At 55.1% G+C, this 22,646-nt stretch overlaps 1 protein-coding gene and 1 long non-coding RNA gene across 3 annotated transcripts in view; one reads left to right on the top strand and one right to left on the bottom strand.

The window, feature by feature from the left end:
* CCDC33 (coiled-coil domain containing 33) overlaps positions 1–21,907 on the bottom strand; it is a 101,084-nt gene extending 79,177 nt beyond the window's left edge. The window contains exons 1-2 of the mRNA XM_073241717.1: positions 21,598–21,907; positions 20,474–20,831 (exon numbers count right to left, since the gene is read on the bottom strand). Coding sequence (XP_073097818.1) covers positions 20,474–20,831; positions 21,598–21,907 — 668 coding nt within the window. The remainder of the gene's footprint in view (positions 1–20,473; positions 20,832–21,597) is intronic.
* On the top strand, positions 5,616–9,029 carry LOC118970883 (uncharacterized). 2 transcript variants are annotated; one of them, XR_005059072.2, is made up of 3 exons: positions 5,616–5,856; positions 6,512–6,633; positions 8,904–9,029. It is a non-coding gene; the product is annotated as an uncharacterized lncRNA (long non-coding RNA). The 2 variants fall into 2 exon arrangements; XR_005059073.2 differs by having other exon boundaries at positions 5,618–5,856; positions 8,907–9,029.
* Positions 21,908–22,646: the final 739 nt, after the last annotated feature.

Below are 22,646 nucleotides of genomic sequence, written 5' to 3'. Positions count from 1 at the left end.
TGACTGGCCTCAGATTCCTGCAGAGAGGTCAGGAGAGGTGACTAATGTTTCCCCCACCACTAGCTTCCCAGGAGCAGCCTAAGATGGTGGCTCCATCCCCTTTGTTGCTGCGAGGGTACAGGGCCTGCCTGGCCAGGAGCGCCCAGACGTGAGGCCCAGCCTCAGCAGACAGCAGTGGCCCGAGGGCTCTCACTGACTCCCTGGCAGCCGACCAGGCTTTGCGGATCAGGACCAGGAGCTGTGCCCCTTCTCCATCTGCTGCTCTTCTGTGCCTCCCGGTGGGACAGCCTTCTGGGAAATGAAGCTTGCAGGGGCCTTGGCGAGAACTGCTCGTGCTTTACTTCTGGGCATGAGGCCAGCTGCCAGGCTGGCGCCTCCTGGTGAGGCCTGAAGGCATGTGCCTGCTGGGCAGGCTGGGCCCCAGGCCAGGGAGACCTGGGGCCAAGTGGGAGGCCTGGAGTGGGGACAGAGAGCCAACCTCTCTGCCTTCCCCTCTTTCCTTCCTGGGCTGGATGGGAATCTGCAGGCCTCCCTCAGAGATGTGCCTGCATCAGGACCAATGTCGCTCCCCGACACCCCTACCCTCTTGGGCCTGGGATGGAGAATTGATCAGGGAGTAGAAAGCGAATGTGCTGGGCTACATGTGGGCAGTGAGTTGTGGGTGATGACAAAATACCCCAAGTCTCAGGTTCCAAAAACCTATCTGTGTGGGAAAGATGAGCCTGGGAGGGAACCCACTTCCCCTGAACGTCTCCTCTCAGTCGGCAGCAGAGCTAGATGGATACTTTCTCACCACTCGCTTTTCAGGCTTATGCTCCTTTATCCCACCCAAATGCCAGGGTGCAGAAATCCATGGGCGATGTTTGCAGGCAGGGGTGTGGCTGGTTCACCGGCTGGATGCCGCACAGTGGTGGCTGGCAGGACCGGATTGTGGACACTGAAGTCCGCCTTCTACCACAGCTCAGCACTCTCAGCTTCTCCACAGGGGTCAGGCAGGCTGTTTATCCGAATGCCTTACCCATCTTGACAGTCTGCCTTGCCCTCAGTAAGCCAGGATTAGCCAGCAGGTGTCTTGGGGGACCCGGAGCTGCCCATCATTCGGGACATTTGGACATGTATGGGGTACTGGGAGGGGATGGGTGGGAGCAGGAAGATTGGACCAGCAGTGAAGGAGTTAATGGCCTGTTTGATCCAGCTCCCAGGGCAGGGGCTTAAATTGGCTGTGGTGGGGATGGGGATGAACAGTGATGGACTCCTCCAGCCCTCCAGGGCTCCCTCCCTCACCACCCCCAGCAGGCTCGGAGGCCATGGGAGCGAGGCCAGGAGCGGGGCCCGGAGGCTGGAGGTCTGCGTGCCCCTGACCAGTCATTTGGGCAGGTTGTTGGACCCCAGAGGCCTTGGTGTCCCCAGCGGCAGCACAGTGGCTCTGATGTATAACATGGTCCTCATGTTCCTCTAGGTTTGGCACTAAAGCTCGCCTGGGAGTGGTGATGGCTGTGGGAAGGCCCTTCTGGAGCAAACAGGCTCAGGAAGATGAAGGCCTCTCACCAAGGTCCGTGGCTTCGCCCGCGGGGCAGCGCCGGAGCTAGAACTAGGGTCTGTCTGCCTCCACTCTCTGCTCTGCTCTCGCCAGTGTGCTTTGGATGTGACCTGCTTTCTCTGGGTCACCAACATACATGCCCCTGGGCTCATGACCCAAGTGACCCAAGTGGACAACAGGAGTTGTATTTGGAGCAGGAGAGGCTTTTTGAAAGATGGCACAAAAGTCAGAAATCACAAAGAAAAGGATTGATAGATGTGACTACATTAAAAATCAATACCAGCTTCTACAGTGGTTCAAAAGTTATCCAAATACAAAGAAAAGACAAATAGGGGAAAATATTTGTAATATACATATAAAAGGACAAATATCCATAATACACATGAAGCACTGAAACTATAAACATTACCACAATAAAAAAGATGTGATGGAAGATGCACGGAAGAAGAAATGTGAATGTGCAATACTGTGCACACACAACAGGAACGTCCTTACACGCGATTTTACACGGCTATTAAAAACGTTTCCCAGAGCTATGAATCGAATAAAACTGATCTGGTTCCTTCTCGGGACTCCCCTGTGCACTCCCTGGATCCCCAAATGCAGCCCGAATGAGCTTCAGGAACCAGCTGGCAGGTTAGGGACCCCAGGTCAGGCCCGCCTGGCACATGATTCTGAGCGTAGAGACTTAAAGGGAGAGGAAGAGGTCGAAGGGAGGAGCCAGTGCCGGGAAGGAACCACACGCACCAAAGTCAAGGGTAAGGAGGCAGAAACCACACTGGGGTGCGGGCACCCCTAGCTATTCGGTTTATTTGATCTAAGCGTGTAACTGCAGAGGGCGTTCCAGGTGAGCAAGAACCAGTGTGCCTTTGGGCTTAGCTCTTCCTGATGTCATTGTCAGGAAGTGGCACAGCTAAGGGCATGGGCTCAGCCTTACCAGTGAGCAGAAGTTAAGGGAGCCCTTATGCTGAACTGTTTGCATTTCTTTGCACTGAGATTCTAGTCCCCTCCTGAGGGTCTTGCTGCTTGTCACAGTTATTTATTAAGCACCTTCTATGTGTCATGCCCTGTTCTGAGGGCTGGGGATACAGCAGTGATCAAAGCAGACAAAAACCCATTTTCTCCAAGAGTTGGAAGCACCTGTGGCCCAGGGCAGGGGACTAGACCAGGGCTGGGAGGGTGTTGGGGCAGGGGGAAATCTGTACTGCCAGGGCAGCAGCCTGGGAATCTCCTGGAAGATCTGGGAGGGTGACAGTGAGCCATCTCAGCAGGCTCTCTGAGCCTCTGTGACCCCAGCAACAAGAGGGCAGAAAGCCCTTTCCGCACTGTGGAGAGTACTATACCCAGTTCAAGTTACGTTTCCTTCTGGGTCATGAGGAGGATGGGCAGAAACAACCAGGTAGAGGTGGTAGGAGTTGATAACACCTGCAGGCGCACCTCATTTCAGTTCCCATGTGGCCCAAAATATAGGACACCTAACCTAGGAGAACCACAGAGACCACCTCACTCCCCATTTCACAGCTGTGAAAACTGAAGCCCAGGGAAGGGGAACTTCTGACATGATTTGGGAACAAACAAAACAAGGGGCTTGGAAGGAGAGATGAGTTTATGCAGGCGTGTGGCCTGCACACCCAGGCCTTACCTTTTTCTTTTTCCATCCCATCCTCTTGGGGACAGGAGAGTCTGGTCTTGTTTGAGAATCTTGGGGACCAGTGCCTGGTATTGGTGGGTGAGCAGTTGTCAGTCCTGCGCAGTCAGCTGGCCTGGGCACTTGGAGTCTTTGGGGTGGCAGTTTGGATTGTCAGTGTGGCCTCAGAGCTCTGGGACCCAGACAGGGAAATGGGGTCACGGGGGCAGGGGAGGCAGGGTCGTGGGGCTTTCTCAGCAGCGAGACATTCTGTGAATGGAGGTGCCGTGGGGGCTCTGGGCCATGGGCAGCTGGGTAGAGGTCAGCAGCTGGGCAACCAGCTTTTGGCACCAAACCAAAAAAGGAAGGTAAATACAGGGCTGCCCTCTCTCTGTGCAGACCTGGAAAAGTAGTGCCCTTTTCCACCCAGCTGGGTCACCTGGCAACACCGTGTGATGTTACAGGGCAGAGCAGAAGTCACGCAGACCGCAGTGGGGGACCCAGGAGCCCCTCCTGGAACTGGGTCCTACTGCTTCCTGGCATCCTGTCCTCATCCTTCCTGCCCTTGGTACCCCAAACAACCCAGCAGCCGAGATGCACACCCACCCTGAGTGCTCAGTCCCACGTGGGTAGGGAGGAGACCCTGCAGGCAACGAGGAGACCCAGACGCTGTGCACAAGCAATGTGCACCTTGGCTGGCAGACTAGATATTTCTGTTAATGAACCTGCAGCCATGCCTCTTTAGGATCCTACATCCTTTCATTTGTTTAATAGTAATTATCACGTTCAAGGGAATGATTTTCTCTTGCAGATGGAGGAGAGAATGGAGAATAAGTAGATATGTTATTGTAACCTTGTTTCTTAGATTGGGTGGTCAGTTAATGGGGGATCATTATATTATCGAAAGTTAATTGTAAGTAACTAGAGGGCTGTGTATGGGTCAGAAGAGGCTCTAGGGTGTGGATATGGACCCAAGATTATGACTTATTCTGGGGTCCCCAAGAAATTAGTGCAAAGAACAATTCTTTTTATTGAGCGCTTACTACATGCCAGGTGTGGTTCTAAGCGCATTTATGTGTGGTGAGATGGCAGAATGGGGAGCTCCTGGTTCCTGGTCTGGGGTGGGGTGCACCCTCTGGGGAGGTGAGGTCCGAACTGGGCCTTGAAGGATGACGAGGAGCCCTAGGCCTGGCAAAGGTGACACTGTCCTGGGTGGGGTTGAGAAGTGTCTGGAAGACCCCGTGGCCTGCCTTATTATTCTGCCAGCTGTTTTAGGCCCCATATTGAGGGTTCTTCCCATTTTCTCTGGTTTGAGGGCAAAGAGCAGGCCCAGCCTGGCAGCAGGAGGCAGGAGTCTTTGCCTTTCTGAGGTCTCCTGGCTTCCTGACCCTCCTACTCCAGAGAGATACAGAGAGTCAGGCAAGATGGGGTTCTTCCCGATTTTGAGACAGAAAAACTGAGGCTTTCCCTTTGACTGGAACTGAAAGGCCCAGCCAAGGGCACCCAGATGGTTGGGGATGGAAGCAGGAGTCCACTCCCAGTTTTCTCCCTTCCAGGCCTGCCAAGAGTGGTGCCCCTGGGCCAATACTGTCACAGCCCAGCCCGCATACCCAGCATCTCAGTGGATGGTTCCCCAGCCCCCACAGGCTGCCACCCCTTTCCTCTCAGTCCCCAAGGCTGTGGCCGCAGTTTGCGAGGAGGGGTGACACAGGGGCCAGTCATGGCTCAGTTCGGGCCCTGCAGCAGGCTGGGAGAGGCCAGAAGGGCACCGAGGAAGCCACCTTTAAGGAAGTATTGGGTCTCAGGGCTATGTGAATGCTCTTGCAATCCTGCACCCTCAGCCTCCTCATCTGCCTCACTGTGGCCTCTGCCCTGCAGCTCCTCCCTGCACCCAAGTAGCTTCCTTGGGGCTGCCGCAGGCTCTGGGCTGTCACTCAGCAGCCCTACCTCGCATCTGACCTTTCTGCCACTGTGGCCCCAGCTGTTGACCTTCCTGCCTGGGAAGAAGATAATGCAATTGGATGCTGGTTCCAGGCCGTCTGGCTCCAGAGGGCTTGCAAGCCCTGCATGCTTAGCAGTCGCCAGAAAGAGGGTCTCCCTGCCACCTCATTCCGTGCCCAGGAGGCTGGGGACACTCACTTCTACGCTACACTAACCGTCCCTCGAGGAGCTGCTGCTTCCTAGCCAGGGAGCAGGCACGCTGGGTGTGGCTTTTCTACTTAAGGCACGTGAACCTCTGCTGCTCTACCTGCTTCCCAGCCACTCAACCCGCTTCGTTCCCCTTCCCCAGTAAGGGGCGCTCTCCTCCCCAAACTAAGGGAAATGAGCTGCTACCCAAATGTCCAAGAAACTTCTGTCTCCCTGCCAGGGCCAGCCCCAAGCTGCCATGACTCAGGGAGATTCCAGGGTGAGGGGAAGCACGTAATGACTGATCTCCTAGTTAACAGGTAACCCGCCTCTTCCTTCCCCCCAGGGGAGGTCACTGGGAGTTGCACCCTTACGCAGCTACAGCTGCAGAGGGGCAAGTGGGGAAGAGGGGTCCTGCTTCCTTCCTGGCTTTGCACTGGACTTGCTGGCCAGCAGGAAGGCATGTGGTTCATGCTTGTCCGCATTCCCTCACGCTGTGCCCCAGGGGCCAGCTTCAGGGAAGGCAGCCCTTTGGGCCCAACTATCCTGCAACAAGTCCCGGGTAAGTATGTCTCTCAGAGCCTCCAAACTTGGCCTTTCTTCTCCCTTAGTCCAGGTCCAAACCCCTTGATGACCTCCCACTACCTCTCCCCAGTCCTCCATCCACCCCACCCCACCCCACCCCCCTGCCCCAATCAATTTCTCTGCATTTCTTCTGGGCAACTGAATTGGGCTTCTGGGAATGGGAAGGGATGGATGGATGAGGTGTGAAACTTGGTGTGATTTTGTAGCAAATGGCAGCTCATAGTTGTGTGATCTTAGTTCAAAGTTCTAACCCTCTCTGAGCTTTGTTTTCCTCCTAAGTCAGGGGTAACTCGGGGCTGCTGTGAGGACTGCAGGACACGATGCAGGTGCAGCATTTAGCACTGATACTCGGTTAAGTGCTCCGAAAGTGCTTGCTCTTTTCCGTGCTGAACACCCTTGACATGACAGGTTCTCCCAGAGGAAATGGCCAGACAAGAAAACCTCCGGGGCAGTCTGCACAGCTTCGCTCAGTGCTGGAGCCTTCACACCCTCCCCAGGCATGCCTCTTCCCTCTTGCCCAGAGCCACTCTGCTTCCAGCTTCCAGGCCCATCCCCAAAGCCATACGTTTCTCCAAGCAGTCCCCCTCCAGAAACATCTCTTCCTTTCCTTCCTAAATCCGATTTGTCCTTAGGGTCCAGCTCCAGACACTTCTTCTGGGAAGCCTTCCTGACCCCCTTCATCTCCTGCTCTGACCATCCACTCTTTCCAAGGTGATACCTGCCCATGTCTGTGCTGCAGAGTCCACTCCTCCAGGTAATCAGCCTGAGGCAAGGGTGTGGGACCTGGCCAAGTCCCTGGCCTCCCCTGGTTTTTGACAACTATCAACAGGCAGCTCTCTTAGAGGGTCAGTTTGCTCTGAACGCCACTGCCGCTCAGCCCCAGCAAGTCAGGAGGTGCTTTACTGTTGGCTGAAGAGTGGCAGATGCCAGGAGAGCCCCCTCCTCTGATTACAGTGGTGATCCAGGCAGGTTACAGTCTGCCCGGCCAAGACCTGCAGGGGCTACTCTGACTTCACATCAGCTATAGGCTTCATCTGGGAGATTTTGCGGAGATATTGGGGGGCTGGCTCTGCCTTGTGCTCTAATTATGTCTCCCTGGGGCCCCCCAGGAGCCAGTTCACACTTAAAGGCACTGGACTTAGTTTGAGCTCAAGTCACTGCAGCCGGAGCTCTGCTGGGGCACCTCCAAGCCCCCTCTCTGTGGTTCTGCCCCTCTGACCTGTACTCCTTCCACACCAAAGCAGCAGCCCAAGGACAGGAGTGTCTGCTTCCCCTGAGAGCTCAACCAGTGAGCAGTGGCTGGAGGGCACACCCAAGTCTCCTCCCCTCTGCCCCAGGTGCTGGGTGCCTCCTATTTGTACCACAGACCCACCCTCCTTCTCTCTTCTGCGCCGTGTTCTGGGAGCTGACCCATAGGGCTGCAACAGGGGGTTCTAGCTGGGTCAGATTTAATGGGAAGGCCAGCAGAGACCTAGGAAGCTCGCTGCCAGCCATCTGTCTGCGTTGGCTGGCCTGTCTGCCCAAGGCCACCTGCCTGGCAGGCAGCCCTCTCCGTACAGCTGCCCATCCTGGTGGTGGCCATGTCAGGCGAAGGGGTAGTAAAGGTTCCTCTCACTCACTATCCCCCAGGGTTACTTCACTAACCCTCGTTTTCCTAAACCTCACCCTCAACTTTGTGGAGAGTCCCTCTACTAAGCTCCCCTTAAATGACCAAATTTGAATGTCAGCATTCTCCTACCAGGACCCTGACTAATGCGCCTGTAAGCCCCTCTCTGTGGGCTGGGCTCTCATGAATATCCTGGTATCGCCACCATCACCTTTGTATCCTGCTAAAGTTTAGTGAGCACTTACTATGTGCCAGGCACTGTGCCCAAAATTTTGCCTGCATTGTCTCATTTAATCCTTATATTCACGCTCCTCAGGAGTTATTATTGTTATTCTACTTTTAAAATGAGGAAATAAATGTTCTGAGAAATGAAGGGACATGCCCAACCTTTGAAGTGGCAGAGTTAGGATTTGAATCCAGGTCTGCGGGCTCCAAAGCCTGTGATCCCAACCACCAAAACAGATTGCATTTTCTTTTTAATTATGGGGAAAGTAGTCTTATCACTCCTTCCTTACTTATGAAACTGGAGTAACATGAAAGAAGTCAAGCCCAGAGGTGAAAACACCTGGCCTTTGAGTGAGGCCAGATAGATGGCTCTGTGACCATGCCACCCACTGACACTGAAATCAAGGGAGAATGAGATGGCACATCCTGGAGACAGAGCTGTGCATGGCTGGGCCAGGGCTCTGTAAGCCAGGGCGGAAGCCAGATGTCTAAAGGAGGCCGTTCTATGCAGCACAAATGGGTGGCAGGGTTGTTTGGTGGTGTCACGGTGCCCGCAGTTTAGGAGTGGGATCACTTGCTGAGGGGAGCTCGCCTCCAGTATCAGCCCCTTCGACGCAGGCTGCCTGCTGAGTGGGCCACAACGGGGTCCTGGGACAGCTGGGGGACCGCGCTGACCTTCCTCTGGGCCCTTACTACGCAGCGGCAACCCGGATCAGCTCGGTCAACCGCTAGGGGCTAAGTGCAGGTGCCCCATGTGTTCTCACGGTTGTCCTTAAAGTCCTGACCCTGTCGCCGCATCTTGTTCTTGTGGTGCCCTGGTGCCCTGGGACTGACCGGCCTGGCCCGGAGCCACCGCACTGGGCAGCAGAAAAGCACAGTGGCTTGGAATCAGCCAGGCCCAGCTTTAACTCCGCTTCTACCAGGCCCTGCAGCAAGTATCTGGGCGAGTCCCCCGACACCTTAGGCCTCATCTCCTCCTCCACAAGGCAGCGAGGACAGTGCCCCCTTGTAGGAGCTCAGCCAGGGTCAGGAGAAAGAATGGCTGCCCTGCGCGGGACAGGCAGCACCCAGACGGGCTTCCCCCACATTTATGCCAGGTTATGCCATAATCTCCAGCTTTGCACCAGGAGACTTGGGGCGATCGTTAATGGGCACACTGTTCTCCTTGGCTGACACAGCGTTCCTTTGCTCAGCAGGCACGTTTAGTGATCGTCGTGTTGGAGGAATCCTCGCAGTGTTTGGCAACCAGAGCTCTCGTTTGGGGCTGCCCAGGTCCCGCTGTCAAGTCATGCATCACTTTACTAAAGATGAGATGTGGATTTGGGGCATTTTTCTTTTGAAAAATCAATAACTCATTAACAAGGGACTGAATAAAGGGGGAAATGAAAGCCACTTGCCATTCCTGTCGGTCAGCAGGGGGCAGATGCAGGCCCTGCTAAGTGGGGGGGGGGGGTCCACTCAGGGTGAGTGGTCTAGTGGACAGTAGGCTTGACTGGTTCCCTCACCCCGACTCTTCCACATACCTGGCCAAGGCCCTCCTTTGTATCAGTAAACACTTCAGTAGGGCCCCATTGCTTGCAGGAGATTCTAACTCTCCCTGGAGATCCCTGCAGCCCCGAGGTCTGCTCAGCCCCACCCCTCCAGCCTTCTCCCAGCTGATCCCTGCCTCACACCCATGCTCCAGCCACACTACATGCCTGCCACGCCCTGAAGGGGCTCTGATCTCTCCAGCCTCCTGGCCTTCCTGTATGCTGTCCCCCCTGCCTGGACTGTCCTTCCCCCTCTGCCAGCCTAAATAGCTCATGCAGCTTCTTCGAGCTCCCGCAAACTTTCCCTGAAACCTTTGGCCACTGCCCTCACCCCTACAGGGACATTGGATCCACCACCTGGTGCCAGCCCCTGCCCTGGCTCATGACCCACTGCTGACTTGCCTGGGAGAGGGAGGCAGGGACTGTACCTGGTGATCCCACCTTCCTAGTGCCCGGGTTGTTGCCTGGCACAGAGTTGGTGTCAGAGGGTGCTCGCTGGGTGAGAGGTGACATTAGCATCAGATGCCCTCTTCCTTGCTAGTTCCCCAGGTGGCCTCAAGTCAGGCTGGGAGTGATGTCTGCACCCCCCCAAATAACCCTCCCTCCTCTGGAGTCCAAGCCCTCAGGGGTCCTCCTTCCCCTACTAGTGCGAATATTTGGTGTGTGAATCTCATAATAAAAGCTAACAACCAGCACTTGTTAAGTGCCAGGCGCTAGTCTGTGCATTTTACGTATATTAACTCATTCCTAACCACTCCATAGGAGGCAGGAGCTACTGTTGTCTCCATTTCATAGATGAGAAAACAGCAGAACCAGGGGCAGAAGAGCCCAGCTTCAGACCAGGCCAACTGGCTGTAGAGGCTGCGTTTGTAATCACAGCCCTCTCCATTCTGGGGGTGTTTGTGGGGAGCTTGGGGCTGGGGGAGACAGCCCGGAACACCCCCTGCACGGGGACAGGGCCTCAGGGCTGGCTCTGCAGCTGGGATGGGCCACGGGTCCAAGGAGCTCCAGTTACAGGAAACTGCTTATTGGGGCCCAGTTGCCTGGGATCCCTCATTCCCTCCCTCGCAGGTTCTCTGCCCTGTGCTGCTGCTCGCCCACTCCTTCACCGTCTCTACAGAGAGCAGAGCCTCTGGCCCTAATCTCATTTGAGGCCATGAAATCGCATTTGCAGTGTATTAATGCAGCGTGGAGCTGGCCTGGCCCTGCTTGTCTCTTGGAGAAGTGGGGTCTGGAAAGCAATCTCACAGGGAGGCACCTCCCGGAACACCCGCAGACAAAAAGCAATTATGCTTTAAGAGGAAGATTAAAATAATATCCACCCCCCCCACCATCCCACCCGAGGGCCTCAGCTCCAAATGGCCCACACCCCCCACACCTCCCAACGATGATTCATGGGCTATCCTCCTGCTGCAGTGAGGGGTGGGGCACACCCAGCCCCCTCTCTCCCTGGTGTGTCTCCATGGCCGGCTGCTCACTTGCCCTCATACTCACCACCCTTTGCCATCCCCTGAGTTCCGGAAGAAACCATGCTCTCTCAAGCCTCTGGGCCTTTGCCTAGGCTGCTCCCTCTGCTTAGACTCCGCCCTTCAACTTGTCTCCCTGGCAACCTGCCATTCCCTCCACGTGATGATCATGGCTAATCTTTGGTGAGCATTTAGTATATTTAAATTTACTGCACATTCAATTGAACAACCCTGTCAGGAGAGTATTACCATCAGCCTCATTTTATAGATGAAGAAAGAAGGCACGGAGAGGTTGAGTTCCATAGCTGGAAGGTGGCAGAGCAGGTACAAATTCTTATCCTTTCATCCAGGGTAGGCCTTGCTGCTTCCCCTTGACATCCAGTGACTGCTGTGGTCTCAGTGTGGCATCTTGTCTCCCGGAGAGGCCAGGCCTGGCACAGAATCAGGGCTTAAACACTTCTTGCCTGGAAGAACTGACATGCCTCCTGGTAGGGGTAGCAGGGGTGTGCATGTGTGTCCCACTCTTGCCTCTGAGGCTGAATCTGTGGTGCCTGTCAGTTTATCTGTATTCTGGAAGTCTGTGGAATTCCCTCTCCTCCAGGAAGGACTCCTGGACTTCAGTCAGGCTAGCATATTGTGGGGAGTGGGCTATGCCCTTCTCCCACTTGCTGATGTGGCGGGAATGGAGAACAAAGAACATCCTGGTCACGCATTCCATGAGCAACTAACGGAACTCTGCTGAGCCTACCTTTGCCCGGCTACCGCTGACGTCAATACTGTGCTTGATTGTCTATTGGACAATGCTATGTCCTGGAATCATGTAACCCCACTGCATTATATAAACCCTGGACCTTCAATAAAGTTTTGCTGGCCACGCAAAGGAGCGTCAGTCCTCCCCACCTCTCTCGTGTCCTTTGTCCAGGTCTCCTCACGTCCTTTGGTAGCCCTGTTCGACTGTTGCGGCTGGGCCGCGACAGCATATTATTTAATTCTCACAACCACACTGCAAAGTAGGCATCATTATCCCCATTTTACAGAGGAGAAAACAGAGGGTCAGAGAAGTGAAGTGACTTGACCAGGAACACCTGACACAAGGCAGAGCAGAGATCTGAATTCTTACCTGAGTTCAAAGTCTGGGCTTATCCACAATACTTTCCTGGCTATAACACTCTTCACCTCAGACAGGGTAGGTAAGGGCTTAATTCTGTGCAGGAACTATTTATGAAACACTGTTTTCTAAGCACCATCCACCAACCCGAGTAGGCCAGGGGGTTTGCCTGGGGACTCAGCCACTGACAGCCCCAATTTCATCCCCAGTCTGGCTCCCAAAACACCCCGTACAATGAGCAGTCTTTGTTGTAGTCAGCTTACGCTGGGTGATCCACCTTCGCTGGACTTGGGGGGAAACGGGACCACCCAGAAGAAATCTGTTCCCCCAAACTGCTTCCCCATGAGCCTGTCCCATTGCCTAGAAAGTCCATTAAAGCACGAGTCTCCCTGGGGAAGAATGCTACACGTCATCCCCACCTCTGTGCTGAGTACTGTAGCAGAGAAACCAAAACATATGGGGGAAACCTGGATTCCAGCCTGGCTTTGTTAGTGACTCATTGAGAATTAAGCCATTTATCAACCCTAGGGTTTCAGTTTCCAGCTCGAGAAAGAGGATGTATGTATCAAGGCTACCCTGGCGCCTCTCAAGATCCATACAATGCTCCAAGGGGCTTTGCAGGTGCCCCCTTTGCCCTTTGCCAGTCTGGCTCTGAGCAGCCTGGGCAGGAAGGGGAGAGCAAAGGGCTCAGAGGTCACGGGGCTGGCACCTCCTTCCCACTCACTTGGTATCCCCAGCAACTCCTCCCTCCCCCAAACACGCTCTCTCCACCTCATCGTTTCTCCCTGCTTGGCTGTTCCCTCATGCACCTCCACATTCCTGCTTCCCTACTCTCTACCAGAAACCTGCCTATTCTTTGAGGCAAGAATCCCACGTGCCCTGACATTTGTGAGATGGGTTTTAATGAACCAAACAATTTCCCACCCTTTTCCTCACCTGAGCCTCACAACCTCCCTGTCAGTAGCTACTGCTCTGCCCACTGTATAGATGAGGAACTTGAGGCCCATGGAGGTAAGTGATTTGGGAAGTCATACAGCTCTTATGCAATTGCAAAATGGGGTATAAAACCAAGGTGTTTTGACTCCCAGCCAGAACTGGTTTTCCTACAGCACTGATAACCACCCAGCTCATGCCCATCCCTCCCTCCCCAAGGAAAGTCCTCCAATTACCCCTATTTCTTTTTCTCACACAGCCAGGTAGCTCCCCAAGGGCTGGAGAATACAGCTCCCTTGTTTACTGCTAGGGGAGTGGATGGATGGACAGAAGGATGAACACCTTGGGCCAAGGGGGGTTGGACCACTGGACTCCAGGGCAGGCTGTCAGATGCTGATGGAGGAAGGGTGTTCCCTACTTACCCTCCATCTGTCCTGGGAAGGGGCTGGTCCCTGCTGGCCTCAGCTGCTCCTATGCTCAGCGACTCTGAAGAATTAGTCCAGGACCCAGGTTCGGGTGCTGGCTACTCCTGCTGGGCCAACCCCTAACCAGGGCAGGCCACTTGGGTGCTGTCCACTTTCCTTCCCTGCTGCCCTCCCCCACCCGCTGTTCCATTAAAATCAGTTATTAAACATTGGTTTTGCATGGGGTTTTAATGTCCCCTCGTACATCACATGTACCATGTCCTTCTCCTCTAGCAGAGGTGCACTTGGGGGATATAATACAGAGATAAAGCCAGGAGGGCCCCAAGGAGATGCAGGTCTGGGTGAGGGAGAGTGCGCACCCGTGTGGCCATCACTGAGTCGGTGTGGACGGATCTTCGTGATGGAGCAGTGGTCTCTGCATGTCCAGGATGGGGTGGTGGGCCTGTGTGCCTGCATGTGTGCATCCCTGTGCGTCCATGCGCCTGTGAGGGTGCCCATGTGTGTTCTGGAGGACATCTACCTTCCAGATGTGTGGGTGAAGGAGAAAGGGGATATGACCCTCAAAGGCCACAATAACTGGACCCTCGCTCCCCTCTAGGGACAGTAGGAGGAGAAGGAGAGGCCACCACAGTTCCCTCCCCTGGAGCCCTTCAGCTTCTCTTTGGGGCTGGGCCCAGGCCAGTTGGGAGGACACCAGAGGTGGGCGCCCTCTTTCTCTCCCTCTCCCCCTCAGCACCACACACACATCTCTCTCTCTCTTACCCACACGCACCTCCAGGAGGTGTGAGTCAGTAGGACCCCCTGGCTGGAGCTGGGAAGGCAGAGTGGGGGAGGGGCAGCAGGGCCATCTGGTGGGCTTGGTTCCAGCAATCTGTTAATGGAGCCTTTTCCCAGACTAGCACCCAGGCTGAGCCAGCCTTCTCCACCCTGAAACTGGTACCTGGATCCCAGAGACAGCGGGGCTCACCAGTTCCCAATACCCCTCCCCTGGGTGGCTGGCTAGGCAAGAAGGAGCAGTCCTATTTTATAGATGCAGACATCGAGGCCCAGACCCCATCTGCTTTGCCCAGTGTGTGCATCCCAACTCATTACTAGAACAGCAAGCATTTACTGAACACTTCCTGCAGGGCTGGGCTAACTGTAGGTTCACACATTCAGTCTTCCCAGCAATGAATGACACAGGAATTGCTCTCCCCCACATTACAGACGTGGAAATGGAGGCTGAGGGAAGTGAAGGGTCCCCACCAGTAAGATGGCGAACTTCCGGCTTCTTTTCGGGGTCCTCGGTTCCCGCCGGCGCCACCTGAAGCCCAATCACCTCTCGCCCCCCTCCCAATCCCAGCACCTAGCCAACAGCCACCAGCCCCGTAGAAGTAACACCACAATCACCCTATGCCCCATCCTATATATCCCAGCACCTTTCCCTAATAAAGCGGAACTCTCCGGTAAATTGCTGTTGTGTGTCGCTCCTTTCCTTTCAGGAAGTTTTGTAATCTACACAAGGTCACACAGCTACTAAATAAATGCCAGACACTGATCTGAACCCAGGTCCACTCGCCCCCAATATGCCTGCTTCTCACTGTAAGCTGGCTGAACCCCAACCCTCTCCTAACCCCCTCCATGCTGAGCTCCAGGCACTGACCCTCTAGGACTCCAGATGACTTGGAAATCAGGCAGGGTGATGGCGAAGGAACCAGGTTGGGAAAGCACAAAATATGGGGCCCTAAACTTAGGTCCTCTCAGGTCTTATCTACTAGGCCCTGTGACCTCTGCAGTCCCCTTCAGAGACTTCTGGCCGGCAGGGCAATTGCGGTACCTGCAGCCTATGGCCTTTCTCCTCCTGATGGGGCTGGTCATGTCCCCCACCTTGCCAAGCCTGGGCCAGCATTAGCCAGCACCCCCGCCTCTCCCGCCAGCCTAGCTGCCCCCTTGGTGACACATCTGCACCCCTCACCCCTCTTTGCGTGGGTGACAGCACTCTCCAGATAGGCTTGACAGTGTCTTTGTTCTCCTGAAATAAAAGAAAATTGAGCTACAAAGAGAAACCTCAGGTAGCTTTTAAAGGGGCTCAGCTGCCTGAGGCAGAGTGTGTTTAAGCTGGAAGCGGTTGTCACAAGAGCAGGAGGGGGACCTGCCCGCGTCCCCTTCCGGGCCCCCCTTGCCCCGTGATCCGTGATTGAGTTTGCTCAAGGAAAAGGCTCTTCCAAATAGAGACAAAGGAGAAAATCAATGGAAATTGATAGAGAAATGTAAAGCAGCTGTGTGTGTGTGTGTGTGTGTGTGTGTGTGTGTGTGTGTGTGTGTGTGTGCGTGTGTGTGCATGTGTGTGGTGTGTGTGCGCAAAAGCCTGCTGCCAGGATCCAGGCTGACCGGCTCAGGGCCCCACACTAGGGAGGGTGGGCGGCTGGGAGTCACTCCCGGCACGTGCCAGTGGAGGGGCCCTGGCGGCTGGGGGAGGGGCAGCAGCCTAGTCTCTCACTCCAGTTAAGAAAGAGATTAATATATTCAATCCTCTCAGCGTAATTGAGGGAACAATAGGAGTGTTTTTCTAAAGCCCATAAAACTGCCTCATTTGCAAGGAGGAGCTGACCTGCCATTTCCTCTGCATTTGATGGAGCACAGGAAGGGAAGAGAGGGGGGCAACACTTGGGACCCCACTATTGAGGAACCGGGCCTTAGCCTGGGAGGGGGCTAGCTGTCCTGGTCTAACCTGTTCTTAACTTTCCCACCTGCCCCCACTTTGTTAGCAGCGGTCCAAACATTGCTTTCCAGAGCCTCTGTTTCCCCTCCTGTGAATTGGGCTACGGCACCCCCTCCCAGGAGAGGGGGAGGGTGCGGCAGAAGAGGAGGCTTCGCTAGGTGGGAGTCTGGCTCCAAGGAAGAGGGGCAGGAGCAAAGGTGCCCAGTGCCCCCGCCACAGCTCCCCATCCCCACCCTGAGATGAAATGGGCAGTAAAGTTAATGGCATCCGTATTGTGTGCCTTTCCCTGCTTGAACCATTCCGGTCTCCTGGGCAATAGAATAGTGTACCCAGTCGCGGGCAATAAAAGGCATAATGAATTTAAAAGCAAGGCAAAGATGGGAGGAGAGTGAAAACATGGGGCTCGTGGGCCCCAAGGCAGGAGGCTGCCCGGGGCAGGGACAGGGCAGGCCCTGAGCTCCAGTAGAACCGGGACCAGAGACCACGGAATCGGAGTGGGGCTGGACGAGGGGCGGGAGAAAGGGGAGAGAAATGGGGACAGGGAACAAAGGGAAAGAGACACAGAGACGGGGGTGTAGGGACAGGGGCAGAGGGCCCTAGGAGTCAGGGACCGCTCTGTTTCCCTCCACTTCTTAGTGACAGGCCCCCAGCCTGCGTTGCCAAAGTCACAGCAGCATCTACAGGCTAAGAGCCAAGGCTCAGCACTTGGTGATTGCTTTCCTAGCTGTTTCTTCTCTTTTTTTCCCCTCCAGGGCAAAAAAAAAAAAGGTGTTTCAAATGGAAAGAATGAATAAAAAAAAGACCCTTGAAAGCGCCATTTAAAAGGCTCCTGGGGAATGGAACCGTTTCCTTGAAACAAAACTGCGATTGTTTGGAGGAGGTAAATAGTGGGGGGAGTGGGAGAGGAAGCCCACCACACCCCTCCTCCTGCCCACGCTGCTCTGCGGGAGGGAGCACCAGGGCCCAGAAGGAAGGAGTCCTCACCGTGCCTCCCAGGGCTACAAACTAGGAATTTTTAAGTCCATGTTTCCAGAAATTTCAGCACTGGGAATTTCCAGCCCAAAGTTTCACTCTTAAACAGCTTTGTCTGTGGGAAGTCCTAAAATCTCCAGGATCTCTTAGAGAGGTGAGTGGGGTCCCGGGAGGGATGTAGCCCCCGAGGGGCCTGCATTTCCAGGCCCAAGGCGGCTGTGGACTCTCCCTGTCCTGCTTAGTCCCCTAGGAGGCCTCATTCACCCTTACAAAGAGTCCAGCTGGCATCACCTCAAGTTGGCCCAGCAGCCGGCCTTTGGCCTGCGCTTTGCTGCTTTCCTCCAGCACTGGACAGGCCACCCTTGTTTTAGTCAGATAAATTCTCTCTAATCCCGGGGAAGCAGCACCTTGGGGGTGCTGGGGTGGCACAGCCAATGTGGTCTCCAGCCTGTCAAGAGGTGAAGGAGGCAGTGTCAGGGGACAAGATGAGTGTGGTGGGGCTCTGCCCGCACAGGAGTCCCCATTTGGAGGGCCCGCCGCCCCCTGCAGAAAGCAGGAAACCTGGAGCCGCTCTGTCCATGCGTGGTTAGCTCCCCTCTGCAGCTCCGGGCTGCCTGTCCCAGTCCCCCCATTTACGGGCCAGGGGCCGAAGGAGTGATCTCTACCCTGGAGTCTGACTGTATGTGCTGGAAACATTCATGGGGGATAAGTCCGTCACCCCGCCACCCTCCCCACCCGCCCACAGGCGGCAACTTACAGACTGGAGAAGGGAGGGTTCCCTGTCCATATGATGTGAGCTCAGGGGAACTGACTGTCCTGGCAGAGTCTCCAGTGTTCTGGGAATGGCCATTTTGGGAGTAGTGTGGCCATTTACGGCTGTGGAACGCGTGGGCCACGGCTGAGAAGCAGAGCTAGTCAGATTCAGAGTCCCCGTGGCACAGTGCACACCAAGCCCTGCCCCCTCCCTGCTCGTTCTCAGTCATTCATTAGTCACTCCTTAATCTCATCCGCCCCCCCCCCCGCCGGCCCCCCTGCCCATGCTGATCCCGCTCCTTACCCCAAGACCATCATCAGTTCTGGTTTTTAAAAAAATGGCACACCAGTTGGGGGACGACTTGTGAGCTTACGATAGAATTCTAAATCGAATAGATTCAGTGATTGAGATGCGTGATGCGGACAGGACTGAGGATCGTTTGGATGGGACAAAAAATCGATGCAGGGAAGGCTTCCTGGACGAGGTGGCCTTCAGTTTATTCATTGGCATCTGGAGCCCACAAGTCCATTCCTGTCCTCAACTGACTGTCGCTGACGTTGGGCCACACCCAGGCCTGCAGCTTTGTCCCCTCCATCCCTCTTGCCCTCTGCCTTCCCCTCACCCCACTGACTCACCTTCTGCCCCCTTTCTCTTCCTCCTCATTTCAGAACCAAAGAGGACTGGGTTAAGTCCTACTCTTCTGGGCTGCATTTTCCCTATCTGCAAAGAAGGGAGGGATGATGGTTTCAAGGGTCCCTGTGGCCTTGGCTACATCTGCATCCCTAGGCTGGGAGGGGAGCCTGAGGCCCGGTCCGCCCCAACAGCCCAGTCTTGCCGCTACCTTCCAGCTGTGTCTTTGAGCCCCAGAGACGTGCCGCCCTCCTCAGGCCGAACTGTTGGATGGGTTCATCTGAACCGAAAGAAACAGCCCCTCTATTTTCTGAAGGACCCCTCTCCATTGTCTGTACCCCCCTTGCTTTGGGGCCCTGTTGTCAAGATTGTGATTGCTGACCCCCCCAGGAGGGAAGTGATTTTCCTCTCCCTTGAAAGCCATTTTCTTGTCTTGGTAGAAGCAGACATCTGACACGTTAAGAGGGAAAATGTCAGGGAGCTGACGGCATTAAGTAACAGAAATTAGAGCTGTTGAGGATGTGGCTCAGCCCTCTCAAGGCCTCGCTTCCCTACAGCGGCCCCATTCCTCCCCTCCCTCACATTCACTCAGAGCTGCAGCCTGCAAAGAACTGTCTGCGTGGCCCCTAGCTCAAGGTGGCATACAGGGGCCTGGAGGGCAGGGGAATACTTCTCCCTGAGCTGTGAGTCTCTTGTGTATCCAGTCCCGTGACAAACCCCAGGCGCTGGAGTCAGGGATCTTGCAGTCTGAGGGAAGAGCACGTCATGGAGGAACCTGAATATCATCCGTCTCACTTAGAAATTCACCAATATATCCTTAGCACCATCCCAGGGCTGGGCGTACAGTGGATGGTCAAAAGCATTTGTTAATTGACTGACTAATGAATGAATGAATGAACAGAGGCCAAAGTGGTCCATGTAACAGGCTGAGACCTGGGCTGAAGAAGCTGGTGCCTGGATCCCTGGTTCAGTTCTCCTGGCAAAAACTGTCAGATCATGGTCCGGACTGCAGCTCAGACTGGGTGTTTCTCCGGCACAACCCCCTCCAGCAGTCCCCCATTGCCTCCTGAACTGAATATATATCTGGCTCTTTAGTCACTGCACTGATTCCCTCCACTTTCTCCCATCCACCGGCCCTCTCTGAGCCTACCACGTCTGCCCTGCACCAATGCCTGTGGGAGGGGGGCACCACCGCAGGAAGGCCAGGATCCTTTGGCTGTGAACTTGTGGCTCCAACCTCAGCTCAGTGTCCCACTGACAGCTGAACCTTCTCCTCCTGAGCCATCTTGTCCTGGGCCTTCCTCCTCGAAGTCCAGCATGGACATCCCTAAATCTTATCACCTGGTGTGGGGTCTGACAGAGTCAGCACTTAAGGAATGTTTGATGGGTGAATGAATGGGTAAGTGAGTGAGGAACGAATGAATGAAAGATTCATCTCAAATGACATCTCTTCTGAAAGCCTTTCCTAGGCTCCAAAGCCCGAGGGCACATGCTGTCACCAGAGCGCTCCTTCCAGCGCATGCCCTACAGAACCGCGTGCTGCCCACATCATGCCCGACTGTCTTCGTGTCAGGTGGCACCCTGAGCTCAGGGACTGACCTAGCTTTGGGTTACATGCACTGTTGTGCACTAAGTTCCCCAGGAAATGTTGGCATTCAATGGAATCAAGCAATTTGGGGATGATCCTCAGTTTCTCCACTGTGAAATGGGCTGCCAACTGCTCTACTGGCTCCCACCTAGACTGGCTTTGAGGCCCACCAGACGCACTGCCTGATGGCAGAACATGGCCACACTGGGGAATCTTCCTACAGCTTGGATAAGGATGAGGCTCCCTCACTGAGCCTGAGGCTGCCAGGGTCCCTTCTGGCCATGGTGGGAGGTGGATGGGCTGGAGGGTGGGTGCACAGAGATTTCTGTCTTGCGGTCACCTGGGGCCTCCCTCAAAACCTGGTGTGATTGTGCAAGGTTGGGTTTGTTTGGGGATTGAAGTCTCTCAGGATACACTCACCTGCTGGGCAACAGAAACCCTGCCTGGTAGTGTCCCTGCTCTGTGTGGCCTTTCCTCCCTTCAAACCGGAACTCCCTGTTTCCACCATCAGATTGTACCTTCTCCAGAAGCAAATGAGGCTGCGGTGGGAAGTTCTGCTGCTCTGCTCAGTGAGGGTTGGGGGTTGCCAGAGATGCTGGGTCTTCTATTTGGGGGCAATGATTGCCAGAACCTGACTTGGGCCCAAGGAACACTTACCTGCAGCCTGGGCAGCGGGGGCTCTGGCCATGGTGACTCGGGTGGGGTGGGCCCCAGAGGGCTGTTTGAGGTGCGAGGCTGAGGGACCCGTGCACGCGGAAGGCCACGCTGTAAGCCAGGCCCCCGCAGTGGCGGGCGGTGGGGTCTGTACTGGCACGGAGCAGAGCCAGGCTGCCGCAGTAGCGATAGAGGTCCTTGTGCTCCTGAGCTGAAAGGTTCATGCGGGGTTGGTCTGGGCGTGGGTAGATGGGGAAGATGGCCTCGCCCACACGCCAGACCTCACTTCCTGAGGCCCCGCCCAGCGTCAGGGCCTCCACCCGCAGCTGTGCATCGTGATGTCCATCGTTCTTGCAGAACCCTGGGTGGGGGAACGTGGGGTTCAGAGATGGTCCCTGGGGTCTCCCCGATTCCCCTAGCCAGTGGGTAGGACAGGCAAGGCCCTCGGGAAACCTGGGCTGCCACGCCTCTGAGTCGTAGCCAGGTTGGCTAAGATTTCCCTGTGGATGGCCCCCTTTCAGCACCCTCCTACGCCCTCCTTTTACCAATGCAGGGAAGGGTGGGCTCTTAGCTTGGGGGGTGGTCCTGAGGCCCACCACTCAGATGAAGAGGTCAACCTGCTCCTGGTCTCCGGTAGCTGATGGCCTGGGACTTGGTTTCTCCATTCCCTCACATCCCTCTTCTTCCAGGAAGATTGCCTGGATTCTCTCACAGCCTAGTCATGGATCTTCTGCTCTTTCCAGATCACTTAACTATTCTCTTTGGGTTTCCTGCCTCTCCACCTGATCTGGAAACTTCTAGATGACTAATGTGACATCTAGACGACTGGCTCCCAACCTGCTGTGTGCTCAGCTTTTATACATTCACAAAGGCATTCCTCATGTGTCCTTTCATTTCCTCCCCATCCAACCTTTGTGACCACCGTCAGCATCCCTGTGTCACACTGAACAAGGCTGTGGCTCCCAGAGGGCCAGTATTCGCCCAGGGTCACACAGGCAGAGCTTTGGGATTCAGTCCAGAGCTCTGACCCTTCCCCTCCCGGTTTCCAGGAGGCCCCCAGGGTCCCTGACAGGGACTGGGGCAGGAGTTGGAGGATCCTTCTTTCCCCACCAACCCTTACTTCATACCTTTGGGTAAAGTAAAGACAAACTTATTCCTGGTGAGGGTGAGGCTCTGGCCAGGATCCTGCTGCTCAACGACATTGGTAACAGCAGAGCAGATAGGGAGTGTCTCCCCGTCATTCACCTGCAACTGCACCCCAGCCCCAGTACTGGCCTGCAGGGGGTTCTCAGCGGAGAGCCGCAGGGCGTATCTGCCCTCCTCATTAAACCCCACACTCAGTACCGTGAACTCCAGGTCCGGCGTCTTTTCCTCGGTCTTCAGCCTCTGGCCCAGCAGGGAGGTAGGGACCCAGGGTTCAGGCCCCCCGAAGGCCATGGCTCTGTCAGGGACTGACTCCCAGGCTGAGCACTGCCTCTCCCCCCACAGTCCCAGCCTGGGCCTGGGCTGAAAGCCTACAGGCTGGGAACCCTGGATCACACTCCATCCCTCTGTTTGTTTGAGGAGAAACCAGGCAACGAGCCAGGAAGCTGGGCCTGTCCTGGGGAACAAAGGCAGCCATTGGTCCCTCCCTTTTAGTATTTGTTCATTCAACAAACATTTATTGAGCATCTACTATGTTCTGTGTGCTATGTTAGGCATTTGGAATGTAGCAGTGAACCAGACAGAGATTCCTGTCCTCCTGAAGTTTATCTTCTAGTGGAGGAAGGAGGAGGGACAGATAAAAATAAACACTAAATATAGGGGATAAGTAAGTTATAATGTATGCTAGAAGATGGTAAATTCTATGGAGAAAATCAGAGCAGGTCATAGATTAGGAATACTGGTATGGGGAGCATATGGGCAGGTATGAGGTAATCACGACTTCCCATTTCTGGGAAAGCCTGACTCTACATGGCTATTTATTCTCAGTTCTTGAGTAATTTGCCAGGATTGGGGGGTTCTCTCAAGGGAGGTGGGACAGTGTCTATTCCTTGGGAGCATGGCCTTAGCACCTGCTTCTGGAATCAGTTTACCTTCTTAATCAAAACTCACAATATGGGGCAGAGCTTTACCTTACAGAGAGCCCAGAGATTCTCACACTGAGCAGTTGTCAAGCTAGAACCCATCCTTTCTG

The sequence above is a fragment of the Manis javanica genome, chromosome 8, assembly GCF_040802235.1.
Source record: "Manis javanica isolate MJ-LG chromosome 8, MJ_LKY, whole genome shotgun sequence".
Lineage (NCBI taxonomy): Eukaryota > Metazoa > Chordata > Mammalia > Pholidota > Manidae > Manis > Manis javanica.
This window is presented reverse-complemented; position numbering and strand designations above follow the sequence as displayed.